This window comes from Rhincodon typus, chromosome 12 (genome assembly GCF_021869965.1).
Source record: "Rhincodon typus isolate 14 chromosome 12, sRhiTyp1.1, whole genome shotgun sequence".
In the NCBI taxonomy this organism is placed as follows: domain Eukaryota; kingdom Metazoa; phylum Chordata; class Chondrichthyes; order Orectolobiformes; family Rhincodontidae; genus Rhincodon; species Rhincodon typus.
The window spans coordinates 4544635-4559972 of NC_063343.1; the positions used below are offsets into that span (position 1 = coordinate 4544635).

The following is a 15338-nucleotide window of genomic DNA, read 5'->3' on the forward strand; positions in this document are numbered from 1 at the left end:
CTGATGCTGCCTGGCCTGCTGTGTTCCTCCAGCTCCATACTGTGTTATCTCTAACTCCAGCATTGGCAGTTCTTACTATCTCTGAAACTTATAACCTTGCTGATTGTGTGGCTGTGTACTCTTCTGTGTGGGATCTTTGTGTGATGCTATCGAGGGAATATTGTCAAGGCTTTTAAAATGAATGTTGTACAACATAAGTCAAAGTCATATGTGTTAGTAATGGTTATCATTGTGAAAAGAATTAAAACCACGTTTACTTGATGCTGCAGAAGCTATCCTTCTGGCGTTGACAGACTGAGAATGTGTGACACATACTATAAAGCTATTGACCTTTTAAAATAACCAGTAAAGTTGGGATGTTGGCATTATCCTGAGAGGATAGGTTGGTACAATGGTTTAGATACTGTATCTTTAATTCTGACGGTTGCATACAGCTCATAATAATAGGATGAACATCTCCTGGCCCATAGGGAATGAAAATGACTGTCTCAGCAATATCCAAATCAATTTATTGCTTTTGTACTATTGTTTTATTGTACATTATAATACATAGTTGCAGAGAGAGAAAGGAGAGAGGGAGGTAATTTCTCACTCTCTCCTCTGAGTCTTTGAATCACAGCCATTTACATAATACTGCAAAATGAATAAATTCCTGATGAAATCTTGGGCACTAACAACTCACTCTTAATAAAGCTCCCAGTGACCACTGTCCCTTTATTTGTATTAGCTTTCCAATGGTATTACCTGTTGGAAGCATCTCTTCTCTGCCTGTAACTGACATGGCAACACTGAATGTTGATGCCAGGAGCAGAAAGTGAAAAATGCTTTCCTACCCAGAGCCCTGTGCATCAGAATGCAAACTACCTTTCTCAACACGCAAACATAATCTCTCATTGTTTCCATCAAGATATCGCCCAGTCCTGCACATTCAAAAGCCTGTGGTCACTGGAATTTATCCTTTCATCAGCAGATATCCCTTTTGGTGATGAAAGATTGTGTTGTTTTCAGATGGAAGTGTCAGGTTTGGTAAGAAAATGCCCAGAGAGTTATTGAAAAGGTTGAAGATCAAAAATGACTTTGCGTTGCAAGAGTTGTGGGCATGGGTGTCTTGCTGTTGGAGTATAATGTCTAAACTGATGATTAGTCCCTTACATTAGGAGCATTGCCCTGCCATAACATATCATTGGTGTGACGATACTGAGGCTTTAAGAGGTGTACTTTGTCCTGTTTTTCTTTGAAGAGAGGTTTTAAGTGAGGGGTACAGAGCAGTCTACCAGAGCCACTCAAGTAAACAACTTGTGAGACCTTGCATTTTGTTTTAAAGTTGAAACAATAGATGCAGCCTGAATGGGCGTGGTCAAGCTCCCACAGTGCCAGGATTTTTAGTTTTAGTTTTCAGCAGTTGCTGTTGCGGTCTTGCAGAAGTGATAGCCATTTTTCCCCTCTCTTGGTTATAGCCAAAAGCTGGGGGCTCTCTTCCTGCTACTGCAGATGCATGAGAGACAAAATCTGTTTTCTGAATTTACCTTTTGCCAAGGGATATGTTTATGGGATGTTACTATATTGGAACAGTTAACTCGTAATAGTTACTGTATCCATTATTGGGTTATGTTTCCAATAGAGTTAAGTTATTCCAATTCTTTTTTTCTTTTGTTGTATTTTAACTACAGTGAGTGAATAAACTGTGCTTTGCTTTAAATCTGGTAGTTTGACCGATGGAATTGCGTCTGGAACAAAACACCTTATATTTACCTTGAAAATAAGAAATAGTTAGGGTCTAGACTATTGTCTGAATATGTTGAAAGGGTCTGGTCCAAAACACAGGCTACTTAAGTAGTGAAAATTTTGTCAGAACAAATTATCGTAGAAGCTAGAATCTGTGTTGGAAACAAAAAGCGTTGGAGATCACAGCAGGTCAGGCAGCATCCATGGAGAGAGAGCAGTCTAACGTTTTGAGTCTAGGTGAAGAGTCATCTAGACTCGAAACGTTAGCTTCCTTTCATTCCATGGATGCTGCCTGTCGCACTGTGATGTCCAGCAAATTTTGTTTTCAGTGAAAACTTTATCCTTACTTTGAGGAGAAGAGTGAAAAGAGAGAGGAGATCCAGTGTCTGACCATTTCCTTTATTCCGTTGCAGGCATCTTGAGGAGAACCAGATCAACGTGATTGAAAGAGGAGCCTTTCAGGATCTGAAGCAATTGGAAAGACTGTGAGTTACTTCACACACTCTCATTGATGAACCACTATTACAATCTATTTTAAGGCTTGTTTCTCTCTCCTGTCTCTGTTTTCTGAGTTGAATCAAACTTTTCAACTTCTTGTATATCCTAAAGCATTAATTTCTTGCAAAGGGAAGGTGCCATCAGAAGCTGTTATGAAGTGTGAGCTACAGACTGCAACTTAAAATGAAAATTGTCATGGCATGCTTAGACCAACAATAATCCGTCCCATTCTCTGCTACTTGTGCTCGAAATTTCATTTGCCTTGTATCATTGACAACATATTCACTGTATTCTCAACAGGACAGTGGGAATCATCTCTCTTATTCTTCACTGCCTTATTATAATTGGCTCTGTGATCCAGTCCCATCGATATCCTTCCTTGTCTTTTTACTCCCTTACAAAATAGCTCAGTGCTTCCACTAACCATTTTACTGATGTGATGTTTATTCCTAGATAAGTGTGGAAATAGGCTCAGTAGCCTCTACTCTGCCATTCATTGAGCTGATGTCTGCTCTTCAATAACTCCACTTTCCTGCTGGATTTCCCACAATCCCCTCCACATTTGCCTTTATTGCTTTGGAGTTCAGACTCCTAGCCCTCACCCATACACACCTCATACCAGCCAATACCACCCATGCTGCATTCAAAACACCAGTGCCTCATCCAGACCCACACTAATGGTATTCGCTAAATAGAGAACCAGTGAGTCCCATCGTAACACTAGCAAGCTTCTGAAATGCTCATAAAGCCATTAGTCATGACAAGCATATGTACTGCAATTGAATGCATGCATTAATCTTCTCAATAGCACTTTACCTTGCCTAAATAAATACATATGCATTGAAAAATAAATTCAAGGAAATATAAACTTAATTTTGTAAAACTGTAAATGAAACAAAGCTAAATGGCTCTTCACAGCTTTATAAACACTGTCACTGAATGGGATCCATTAGTAGGTTTGGAGTTCAGCCAAGCATTCATAATGAGATGTCATTGCTCAGATGTGCCATTACAGACTTTAAAAATGGATACATTGAAGCCTTTGAAGCAGCCTAAAGAAATGGTTAGCTGACTGTCCTATTGGCTGATTTACTTGACTGACAGGTTGGTCACCTGTATTCTTTTACACCCCACCATTTAACTCTTCCCTGTCTCAGCTCATCAGGTCATCCACAATTTACGTACCAATAGACTTGATGCTTCTAGTGGTTAGCCTCCCATTTTTTTACCCTACATAAACTTGTGCTGTTTCCAAAGCTCTGTTGCCTGCATGTTAACGTGCTCCAAATCTTAGTCACCTCTCACTCTGTAGCTCACTGATCTGCATTGGCCAACCATTTGAAAACACATTTACGTTAAGATCATATCCTTACTTCAGAACTCATCTGTTGCCTAACCCCTCTGTAACTGTGAAGTGGCCACCATCCCTGTATGCTTTTGAGATTTATGTAGTGTTCCGATTCTGGCCTACAGCACATTCCTAGATTTAATTACTGCACTTATTGTTGCCTGAGCTCTCGGCTTGAAATCCTCTCCTGAAACAGTTCTATCTCTTTTCCAGTCTCAGACACTTAAAGATGCTCCTTATACATCCCTGTGATTATTTTTAGTCATCTGTTGCAACATCTGTTTCTGTGGTCTTGGTATTTGGTATCACTGTTGTTAGTGAAATTACATTGGGATGTTGTGCTACGTTAAGTGCACTAAACGAATGTAAGTCGAAGTTGTTTCAAAAGTGAAAGTGAAAAGTTCACAAATTGAATAAACAGGTTTGCTGTAAGTGCCTGAGAATGTTGACCTAATCGATTCTTGGCAAGTCTTGTCCTGTGAAGCAATAAACTCTAGCATTTCTAGCTGGGCATGAGCCAGATCTTTTACAAACGGAGTTTTGATACCCAGTCTATAGAACAGTAACCATATCCCAATGCCAAAACAACCAGTAGAAGGGAAGGAGAAAATTTGACAGTTGGAATAGTTACACTGCAATTACTCTGCAATGATAATAAGCACTGCAGTAGTTTGTTTTTGCTGGAATACAAAACCTTTGCCTGCTTAAAATACTTCCATGTCTATTCTTCTAACCAAAACCAAACAAGCTGGAGTGTCCATTGTAATTAGAGCACACACTAAATGAAGACCTCACACAAGTTTTGTTACGAACAGCTTGATCGTGTTGCTTTGTCAAGAGTTGTGTATCCCCAGTCTGCGATAAAATCGAACGAACCATCTGTCCATCACAGCAGAGGTCTGTCGTGATTAGGACCTGTGCTGATGACAAGCAGAACAGTTCTTCTTTTATCACCATCTCTAGTGAGTTACTAAGGGCTGTCAGATAAATAAATGGTGTATATTTCACACACATAATCATAGAGCTGTGTAGCATGGAAACAGACCCTTCGGTCCAGCTTGTCCATGCTGACCAGATATCCCACATTAATCTAGTCCCACATGCCAGCATTTGGCCCTTATCCCTCTCAATCCTTCCTGCTCATGTGCCCATCCAGATGCCTTTTAAGTGTTGGGATTGTACCAGCCTCCACCACTTCCTGTGACAACTTATTCCATACACGCACCACTCTCTGTGTGAAAAAGTTGCGTATTACATGCCATTGATCAGTATTGGATTGTGGTGAGGGATGCTGGTGTTGGATGGTGGAACAATGATATGTCTTATATCTCCCACCAGTCCATGATCTTCCAACCATTCTCTTTAGTATATGCACTGTTATGGTCTGGCATTGGTGATAGTAGACATTCTTATGGAAGGGTCACCGGACCCGAAACGTTAACTCTGTTTTCTCCTTCACAGATGCTGCCAGACCTGCTGAGCTTTTCCAGCAACTTTGTTTTTGATTCTTACACTATAGTTTACGATGACAATAAAGGCAAAATAATGCACAGTACATAGAGTATAGAAACTGATCATTCCGACCAATAGGTCCATGCCAGTATTTACATTTCCAACAAATCCTCACCCACTTCCTCCACCACAGACCACATTTGCTTCTGTTAGTTTCTGTCTCGTATGTTTGTGGCAGCAGATCCTATTTCTGCTGACAGGAGGAGATATTTTTATCAAACTGTTCAGATGTGCTATTGCACACCTCTAGAGCAAGCGGGAGTTGAGCCTCATCCTTTTGGCTCAGAGGTGTGGATGCTATGACTGTGCCACCAGACCCCCTCACTGGCAGGCATATCACTAGCAGAAGATGCAGATTTAAAGTATTTTGCAAAGAAACCAGAAGTAACAGGAGAAGACAATTATTTCACACGGTGAGCTATTATGATTTGATGTCTGCTACCTGAGATGGTGGTGGAAGGAGGATCAATTGTATCTTTCAGAGCAAATTGGGTAAATATTCGAAGCAGAAACATTGCAGGATTACAATAAAAAAAATCATGGAGTAGGGCTAGTTGGTAATAGACCTCTCAAAGAGCCAGTATTGGTATGATGGGCTGATTGGTCTCCTGCTTCGCTCTCTGATTCTATGATTCTTTCTCTCGTTGGTAAAATGACCTCCTCCTGTGGCATATGATTGCATGGTTTGAGTTTTTGGAAGTATTCCTTCTTAAAATTGATCACATTTTTCTAAGCTTGGTCCTAAGCCTGACAGCCTTGTGAAGATTTCCTGATTATTTTTCATGCAGAGGGTGGCGCAGGTAAGGAATGAGCTGCCAGAGGAAGTGGTGGAGGCTGGTACAATTACAACAGTTAAAAGGCATCTGGATGGGTATATGAACAAGAAGGGGTTAGAGCCAAATGCTGGCAAATGGGACTAGATTAATTTAGGTTATCTGGTCGGCATGGACGAGTTGGACAGAAGGGTCTGTTCCCGTTGCTGTACATCTCCAAGACTCTTATGAGTTAACATATTTGGAAGGGTTTGCGTAAGCAGGTTTACAGACTTAATAAATAATGTTGCCTGTGTCTCCCTATGCTACTGACCAAAATTAAATGTCGGACCACAGAGAGCTGGTAGGAGATTATGTGGCAATAATTCAGTGTTACAGCAGAATCACTCCCAGCCATTTTGTTATCAATTCTAATATATAATGTCTATTTAACAGGGGAGCCTCAATTATCTACCATAATGGAACAGATCTCCTCTTAATAGATCATGCAAATTGGCAGATAACTGAGTCCCCTATACATAGGCTGGCATGGTGAGTTAATTGTAATTGTAATTTCTGACTTCCATTCAGACTCCTTAATTGCGTTCGCCGTACCGTTTTCCATTTTAGAAATTCTTTTGAATTTTGAGAAGAAAAAGTACGAGCAATCTAAGTTACCTCGGTCTTCCAGACCTGAGTGTTGAATTCCCTTCGGTCATTTAATTTAACACCAGATATCGGGGTGCAAGGTTAATAAGTTTGATCAGGTACTGGACATTCAAGTAACAACTTTGTATCCCATGGGATCAAGAGCCCAGAGCCTATGAAAATCAATTCAAAATGCTGAATTGCAAAACTAAGCTTGCACTTTGACTGTCCTAGCAACTCGCTCTGAAACTCTTACAGATAATTGAAAGTGTAGATAATAGTAGTGTGGATGATTGAGGCTTCTCTGCACTTAATTCTCTAATATTCACAATTATATTGCGCTGCTTTCCTTCCTTCTATGTGACAGGCATGGTAAGGTATGGATAATAAATATTAATATTAACAGGGAAATTAATTGTGTATAGTAACACTTCACCAGCACTGGATACATATAGGGGAATACAGATGGCAAGCAACACAATATTCTGTCGATAACGTCAAGATTATCATCGAAATTAAATGCTGCATAGTGCACACAATGTATTATAATTGATACATGTTAATGTACTATAGGCACATAATCTATGCTACACAGCCGTGTGTGAACATACTATACACATGCCACAATATATCCCAGCCTGTGGCTCCCAAATTTAAACTGAATTATTGGAGTGTGCATTGCAAACAGTATGAAATTACTAAATATCTGTAAAGTTACTGCAGCTGTTTAAACTATTTTTCATTTATTTATTTACTTAATATTCATGTTATTCAAAATAATGTAGTCAATTAACATTGGATGATCCTCAATGTGCACAGGGTGGGGGGTGGCGAGGAGAGACAGGGTGGCTCAGTGGTTAGCACTGCTGCCTTGCAGCTCCAGGAACCTGGCTTCAATTCCACCCTCAGGCAACTGTGTGTGGAGCTTGCATGTTCTCACTGTGTCTGTGCAGGTTTGCTCTGGTTTCCTCCCACAGTCCAAAGAGCTGCAGGTTCAGCAGACTGAGTGTGCTAAATTGCCCATAGTATTCAGGGATGTGAAGGCTTGGTGGATTAGCCATGGGGAAATCCAGAGCTATAGGGATAGAGTAGATCTGGATGGGACACCCTTCAAAGGGTCAGTGTAAACTCAAGGGCCAATTGGCTTACTTTCACACTGTCAGGATTCCATGTGATATAATTAGTTTTTGTTTCTTTAGAAGGACAGATGAACTTTCACATGGATTTGGCTTTAGAATAATCCATTCAGTATTCTGAAGTATAATTTATCTGGCTGAATATTTAGAGCATTGCTCATTATAGCTTATAGAACCCAGCTGATTTTCACTTCGTTGGATGAAAAACTAACATATTGGGCGAGTGATCAAGTGGATTATTGTCCATGTCCTTCAGATCAGTATGAGCTACTTGATGGGAGATACATTCTTGCTAGATATAACAATCTTGCTCCTAATACATTTCCATCTCACTCCAAATGTTATAACACTGATGTCACACTCCAAATTGCCACAGTTTGCTACAGATGCAAGAACAATTAAAAAAAAAACAACTTTGAAGCTTATTAACTTGGAGCCTACAGTTTACAGTGCATGAAATTAGCCTTTTAGCAACTCCAGTAATTAACAAGCTATATAATTGTCTGGAATTATTTACCTAAACCACATATCCACACGTAAAACTCAACAGTGGCATTAAGAGCAGGTGCTAAATGAATGTCCTAAACTATCACAATGTTCTCTACCAATATATACCATAAACCTCAGACCAATCATAGAACCCCTACAGTTCGGCCCAACAAGCCCACACCAGCCCTAGGAGCATCCCACCCAGACCCATCCCCCTATAACCCACCTAAGCTACACATCCCTGAACACTATGGGCAATTTAGCACGGCCAATCCACCTAACCTGCACATCTTTGGACTGTGGGAGGAAACTGGAGCACCTGGAGGAAACCCACACAGACACACGGAGAATGTACAACCTCCACACAGACAGTCACTCGAGGGCAGAATTGAACCTCGGCCCCTGGCGCTGTGAGGCAGCAGCGCAAACCACTGAGCCACCGTACCCCCAATCATGAGTAACATCATAACAGCAACAGTTATGCAGAAAAAGTAGGAGCTCCTTTCAGCTCTCAAGCCTATTCAGTCCTTCACGAAGATCATCGCCTACATATATATGTGTGTGTGTGAGTGTGTGCATACATATATTATCTGCACCTTGTATATCCATTGCACACCCACTTGATTGACTGAAATATCATATTCATAAAACAACAATTGTAATGATGAGAATGTGATCAATAATCATCGTTTGTCATAAAAAGAGTGAAAAGATATTTACCCTAAACTCAAAATGATTCATGAAAATTCAACAGCTAAGGCATATGAGAGCAGCAAGGATTAAAGCAGGAACGTCGTAGAAACTTAGACAATAGGAGCCGCAGTAGATCCTTTGGGTCTTTGAGCCTTCTTCAACAATTCAATATGATCTTAGCTGATCATACAACTCGGTACCCTGTTCCTGCTTTCTCTCTTTGATCCCGTCAGCCATAAGAATTTTATCTAGCTCCTTCTTGAAAGCATTCTGTGTTTTCTCCTCAACTGCTTTCTGTGGCAGGGAATTCCATAGGCTCACCACTCTCTGGATGAAGAAATTTCTCCTCCTCTCAGTCCTAAATGGCTTAAGTCATACCCTTAGATTGTGTTCTAGACTCCTTGATCATCAGGAACATCCTTCTGGTCTTTACCCTATCTAATGCTGATAGAATTTTACAGGCTTTTGTGACATCCTTCTCCTCATCTCATCCTTCTAAACTCCAGTGAATCTAGCCCGAACTGATCCATTTCTCTTCATTTGATTGAGTTTTTTGAAGAAGATTGATGAGGGCAGAGTGGTGGATGTGATCTATGTGGACTTCAGTAAGGCATTCAACAAGGTTCCTCTTGGCAGACTGGTTAGCAAGGTTAGATCACACGGAATACAGGGAGAACTAGCCATTTAGATACAGAACTGGTTCGAAGGTAGAAGACAGAGGATGGTAGTGGAGGATTGCATCTCAGACTGGAGGCAGCGGTGTGCCACAAGGATCAGTGCTGCGTCCACTGCTTTCCATCATTTATATAAATGACTTGTTTGTGAACATAGGAGGTATGGTTAGTAAGTTTGCAGATGAAATCAAAATTGGAGGTACAGTGGACAGCAAGGAAGATTACCTCAGAGTAGAATGGGATCTTGATCAGATGGGCCAGTGGGCTGAGGAATGGCAGATGGAGTTTAGTTTAGATAAATGTGAGGTGCTGCATTTTGGTAAGGAAAATCAGGGCAGGAGTTATACACTTAATGGTAAGGTCCTGGGGAGTGTTACTGAACAAAGAGACCTTGGAGTGTAGGTTCATCGTTCCTTGAAAATGGAGTTACAAGTAGACAGGATACTGAAGAAGGTGTTTGGTACGCTTGCCTTTATTGGTCAGTGCATTGAATATAGGAGTTGGGAGGTCATGTTGCGGCCGTACAGCACATTTTGGAATACTGTGTGCAATTCTGGCCTCACTGCTATAAGAAGGATGTTGCCAAGGTTGGAGGGTTTGAGCTACAGACAGCAGCTCAATAGGCTGGGGCTGTTTTCCATGGAGTGTCGGAAGCTGACTGGTGACCTTATAGAGGTTTATAAAATCATGAGGGGCATGGGTAGGATGAATAGACAAGGTCTTTTCCCCGGGGTAGGGGAATCCAAAACTAGAGGGCATAGGTTTAAGGTGAGAGGGGAAAGATTTAAAAGGGACTTAATGGGTAACTTTTTCACAGAGAGTGGTGTGTGTATGGAACGAGCTGCCAGAGGAAGTGGTAGAGGCTAGTGCAATTGCAACATTTAAAAGGCATCTGAATGGGTAAATGAATAGGAAGTGTTTCGAGAGATATGGGCCAAATGGCAAATGGGACTGGATTTATGTAGGATACCTGGTCAGCATGGACGTGTTGGACTGAAGGATCTGTTTCTCTGCTGTACAGCTCTATGTCAGTCCTGCCATCCTAGCAAGCCCTCCTTCACCCATCCATGGTCCATAACCCACTCCTTCCTTTCTCAGATAAGGAGAGCAGAACTGACATAATACTCCAAGCCCGAGTACAATTGCACCAAGACATCCCAGCTCCGATACTCGAATCCTCTCGCTATTAAAGCCAACATACCTTTTGCATTCTTCACTGCCTGCTGCACTTGCATGCTTACCTTCAGCATGGGGACATCCAGATTTGAATGCACCTCTCCCTTTCCCAATTTGTCACCATTCATATAATAATCTGCCTTCCTGTTTTTGCGACTTCCTTGCGCCTCTCCTGATCTTGCTGCTACAATTTCGGCAAGCATTCAGTGAAAATCCTCTTCCTGCGTTTGTCTGGAGACTACCCCAGTTGCTGCGATCATTTGGGATCTCCTGCTTCCTCCACCCCCACAAAAATTCCTGGCAGTGGTGCACTTCATGGTAGCTAGCTCAGGTTACTGTAAAGTCTTTACAGTGCAGCAGGTACTAACTAACTTAGTCCTTCTCTCCCGAGCTGCTCCGAGGTTCTGTTTATTTAATGATGCTAACGCTCTCTCTGTCTGTCTCCATGGGTTTGAAGTTTCATCCAGCCTGACTGTACCTCGTGCGCTCATTCAGTCTGCACATCGTTTACAAGAAGCTTTGAGCAGATTGGCCTGGAAGTGCAAGCTGTCAACGCAGAGCCTCTGTTGTGCTGCAAGGAGCCATCTGGGGCGGCAGAACTGCCTGGCTGTGTTAAATAGTGAATTAGTCAGGCAGCAACATGGCGCTTGTGCTTGGAACGTTGTGCACAGGCTTAATAGCTGCTCAAGAGTGAAAAGAGCTTTCTTGTAGATGTGTGTTGGTCATTTAAAGTGTTCAAAATCGTGCCTCATTTCAGGGAACAACACACACACTTATTTTAATTAAACCCATTTATTGTTGGCCCACCCCTGCCACATGCTAAATATTGAAATGAAAAGACCGAATCCTGATTCTTAATGTGGTAGCTCAGGGCATGTTGGTCAGTGTCTCTGGATTTGGGATAAATCTCCCTGGTTCCAGTGCCTCGACTGGAGAGCATTTTTGTTTTGTTTATTTTACTTGATTTTCTTTTAAAGCATGAATTAATATTTGGAAAAACATAAAGTGGGATTTTTTTTCCTTGGCAGCATGGACAGAATCTCAGTGTCAGAACCTTAGTCAGTTGGGGGAAAGGTGAGCGTGAGAGATGTTGATCGGAGAGACATCTTGAGATCACCAAGATCTCTGAGAGTCCATGGGACGAAGGCTAATGTGAGCAATGTCGAGTTTTTCTACAATCCTGACTCCCAGAAGAATCCATTCCAGCCCATCATGTCAAAAGCTGTTTGAAAAACCTACCTCAATTTGTTCACTTCCCCCGTCAGTTTCCTCACAGGCTCGCAAATGTTTCCTTTCCACCATTTCATTGCAGTTGGGCAGCTCGGTGGTCAGTGCTGCTACCTCACAGCACCAGGGGCCCAGGTTCAATTCCAGCCACGGGGGACTGTCTGTGTGGAGTTTGCACATTCTCCCTGTGCCTGTGTGGGTTTTCTCCGGGCGCTCTGGTTTCCTCCCACGCTCCGAAGATGTGTAGATAGATTGGCTGTGCTAAATTACTGTTAGTATCCAGGGATGTGTAAATTGGGTGGATTAACCATTAGAACTGCAGGATTACTGGGATTAGGATAGGGAGGGTGGGTCTGGGTGGGATGCTGTTCAGAGGGTTGGTGTGCATTTGATGGGCTGAATGGCCTGCATCCACACTGTAGGGATCCTATGAAGTCTATTAACGTTGATTCAGGACAATTCCTGCAATGGCTGTTTGCTATTTCTCCTTTCTATTTTTGGATTGCTCTGTGTTTCTGTGCCTCCAACTCCAAGCTTGTGTAATTTCCAGACTTCCCTTTCTGTCTCATTTATATTTATGCCATTGGGTGTGGCTTTTGATGTCTTTTTATATCGCTGGGGAATACAGGTGAGAGGCTTATGAATTGAAATCAAGCATGCATTGATGTGCGCACATTTACCGATGTGCTCTGAAAACCTAATTCATATGTTTTAGAACACAATTCTGGTTTTAGGAATTGGAGATTTTACTGTCGATAAAAGCTGGTGGCTGGTTTGATAGCACAGTTCTGATGTCATACAATGCAAACAAGCTTGAAGTTAATTAGCTTTAAAAGTGAACCTATGTTTATCTTCCAGGGTCACAGAGAGAGTTGTAAAAGCTTCTCCAATGGATGACCCATCTTTAAAGCTTGGGTAGAGCCATCTACAGTTATTGCAGCAGGAGATTTAAATAATGCGTGTGGTTTTGTGATGAAAGAAGCTTCGCAAATATGGTTTTATTTCTCCCTTTAGAGGGCTTAGAGAGTCTGGAAAAAGGGTAATCACATCCATTAATGAGATAAATCATCCTGTGTTTTGCAAAATCAAAGTTAGTTGGTGAGGGTGTTTGGAATTTATGAGGCCTGCAAAAGCAGAGGTACAATAGATGGGAAGACGTTTTGATTTTGTGAATGAGATTTGGAACACAGGGATAAAGTCAATGGAATGTCGATGATAGGCCAAGACTCAAGCTGGCCGTCGGTGAGTTTTCAACTTGTAATAAGTGTGGATGCCCTGACTACTCAGTGTTGGCATGGTGGCTCAGTGGTCAGCAATACTGCCTCTCAGTACTGAGTTCGATTCTGCCATTGGGTGTCTGTCTGTGTGGAGTTTGCACGTTTTCCCTGTATCTGCGTAGCTTTCCTCTGGGTGCTCCGCTTTCCTCCCACTGTCCAAAGGTGTGTGGCTTAGGTGGATAGGCCATGCTAAATTGCCTCACAGTGTCCAGGGATCTGCAGGTTAGGTGGATTAGCCATGGGAAATGCAGGGTTACTGGGATAGAATCGGGGGTTGTGCCTGGATGAGATGCTGTTTGGAGGGTTGGTGCAGGCTCGATGGGCTGAATGGCCTGCTTCCGCACTGTAGAGATTCTACGACATTAAACTTTTCATAATTACTTATCAAGATAAAGTCAGCGATGCATACAAATCGCCTGTTCCATGACCGTTTGAGCATTTGCAGGCAGCAGGAAACTTTGCACATTTGCCCATAGAATCAATAGAATTCCTACAGTGTGAAAACAGGCCATTTGGCCCAACAAGTTATCACTGACCTCCGAAGAGCATCCCACGCAGACCCAGACCCACATCCTATCCCTGCATTTCCCATGGCTAACGCACCTAACCTACACATCCCTGGACACTGAGGCAATTTAGCATGGCCAATCCACCCTAACCTACACATGGTTGGACTGTGGGAGGAAACTGGAGCAGCCGGAAGAAACCCACGCAGACACGGGGAGAATGTGCAAACTCCACACAGACAGTTGTGTCTCAGGTCAGCGGTCTTGTATTTTGTGGCATGGGGACACATACAGTGTCAGGATCATCATGGGTCAGTCAGTCGTGGAGGGGGAAAGAGGAGAGTGAGGTGTAGGGTTGGGGGCTTAAAAGAGTAAAAGGCAAAGAGCCTGGTGTCCTGGGAGGTGGGTGGGGCCAACAATTATTTTAGGAAAACAAGGGACCTTAAACGTGGTGCTAGTGCTATCGGGGGATGCTGGCTGACAGAATACATACAGGGCTTTTGAATTGACCTGCTCTCGCTCTCAGTGCACCTTCTCTGCAACCGTAACATTGTATTCCTCGCTCTGTTCTATCACCCTAATGCACTTTGTGTGGTATGATCTGTCTATATTGCGTGCAAAACAAAACTTTTCACTGTACCTAGGTACACGTGACAATAATAAAGCAAATCAAATCAAAAATTTAATTCCTGCTGAGCCTGATCTCATCCTTTACATGGAATGGAGGGAAAACCAAAATGCAAATTCAGCCTTGTTCCAGTTCCCTCCCTAAGGGCATTGTGGGTCCACCTACAGCACATGGACTGCAGCGGTTCAAGAAAGCAGCTCACCCCCACCTTCTCAAGGGGCAACTAGGGATGGGCAATAAATGTTGGCCAGCCAGCGATTCCCACAACCCAGAGGTGAATGAAAACGAATGGTAAGAATTTTATATTTGCTGTGGAGAGAGTGCCAGAAAGGCTCAGCAGTCTGATCCATGGGTTAGCAGCTTTGTCGTATCCAGAGAGACTGGGCCTATATTCACTGAAGTTTAGAAAAGTGAGAGGTGAACTCATTAAAATGTGCGCAATTCTGACAGGGCTGGACTAACTGGGTGCAGAGGTGATGCTTCCCCAGCCAGAACAAGTGATCCCAATCTCGGCATACTTTGTGCATTTCAGTCTGAGCTGAGGAGAAATGAGAGATGGGTGAACAGGAAGAAATAGATAGCTTTCTGGAAGGCACAGCAGTCAAGGGGCATGGAGAGAGGAAGTCGAAATATGGCATCACAGAGAGCTTGAGCCCATTAATCATGTGAAATGGAGGAGCAAGATCAGTTCCCTGCCCTTTTAGAGGAAGGATATTATTAAATTGGAAAGGACGCAGAAAAGGTTTACCAGGATGTTACCGGGCCTGAAGGGTTTGAGTGATAAGGAGAGGCTGGAGAGGCTGGGATTTTCGATCCCTGGAGCATAGGATGCTGAGGGATGATCTTATAGAGGCTTATAAAATCATGAGGAGCATGGATAAGGTGAATAGCCAAGGGTAGGGGAGTTCAAAACCAGAGGGCATAGGGTTAGGGTGAGAGGAGAAAGATTTAAAAGGGACCTGAGGGGCAACTTTTTCACACAGAGGGTGGTGTGTGTATGGAATGAGTTGCCAGAGGAAGTGGTGGAGGCTGGTACAATTACAACATTT

At 42.6% G+C, this 15338-nt stretch overlaps 1 protein-coding gene across 1 annotated transcript in view; it reads left to right on the forward strand.

The window, feature by feature from the left end:
* Positions 1-15338, forward strand: part of LOC109911258 (slit homolog 3 protein-like) — a 614108-nt gene that overhangs the window by 45095 nt on the left and 553675 nt on the right. The window contains exon 3 of the mRNA XM_048603610.1: positions 2139-2210. Within this exon, the coding sequence (XP_048459567.1) occupies positions 2139-2210 (72 nt within the window). The remainder of the gene's footprint in view (positions 1-2138; positions 2211-15338) is intronic.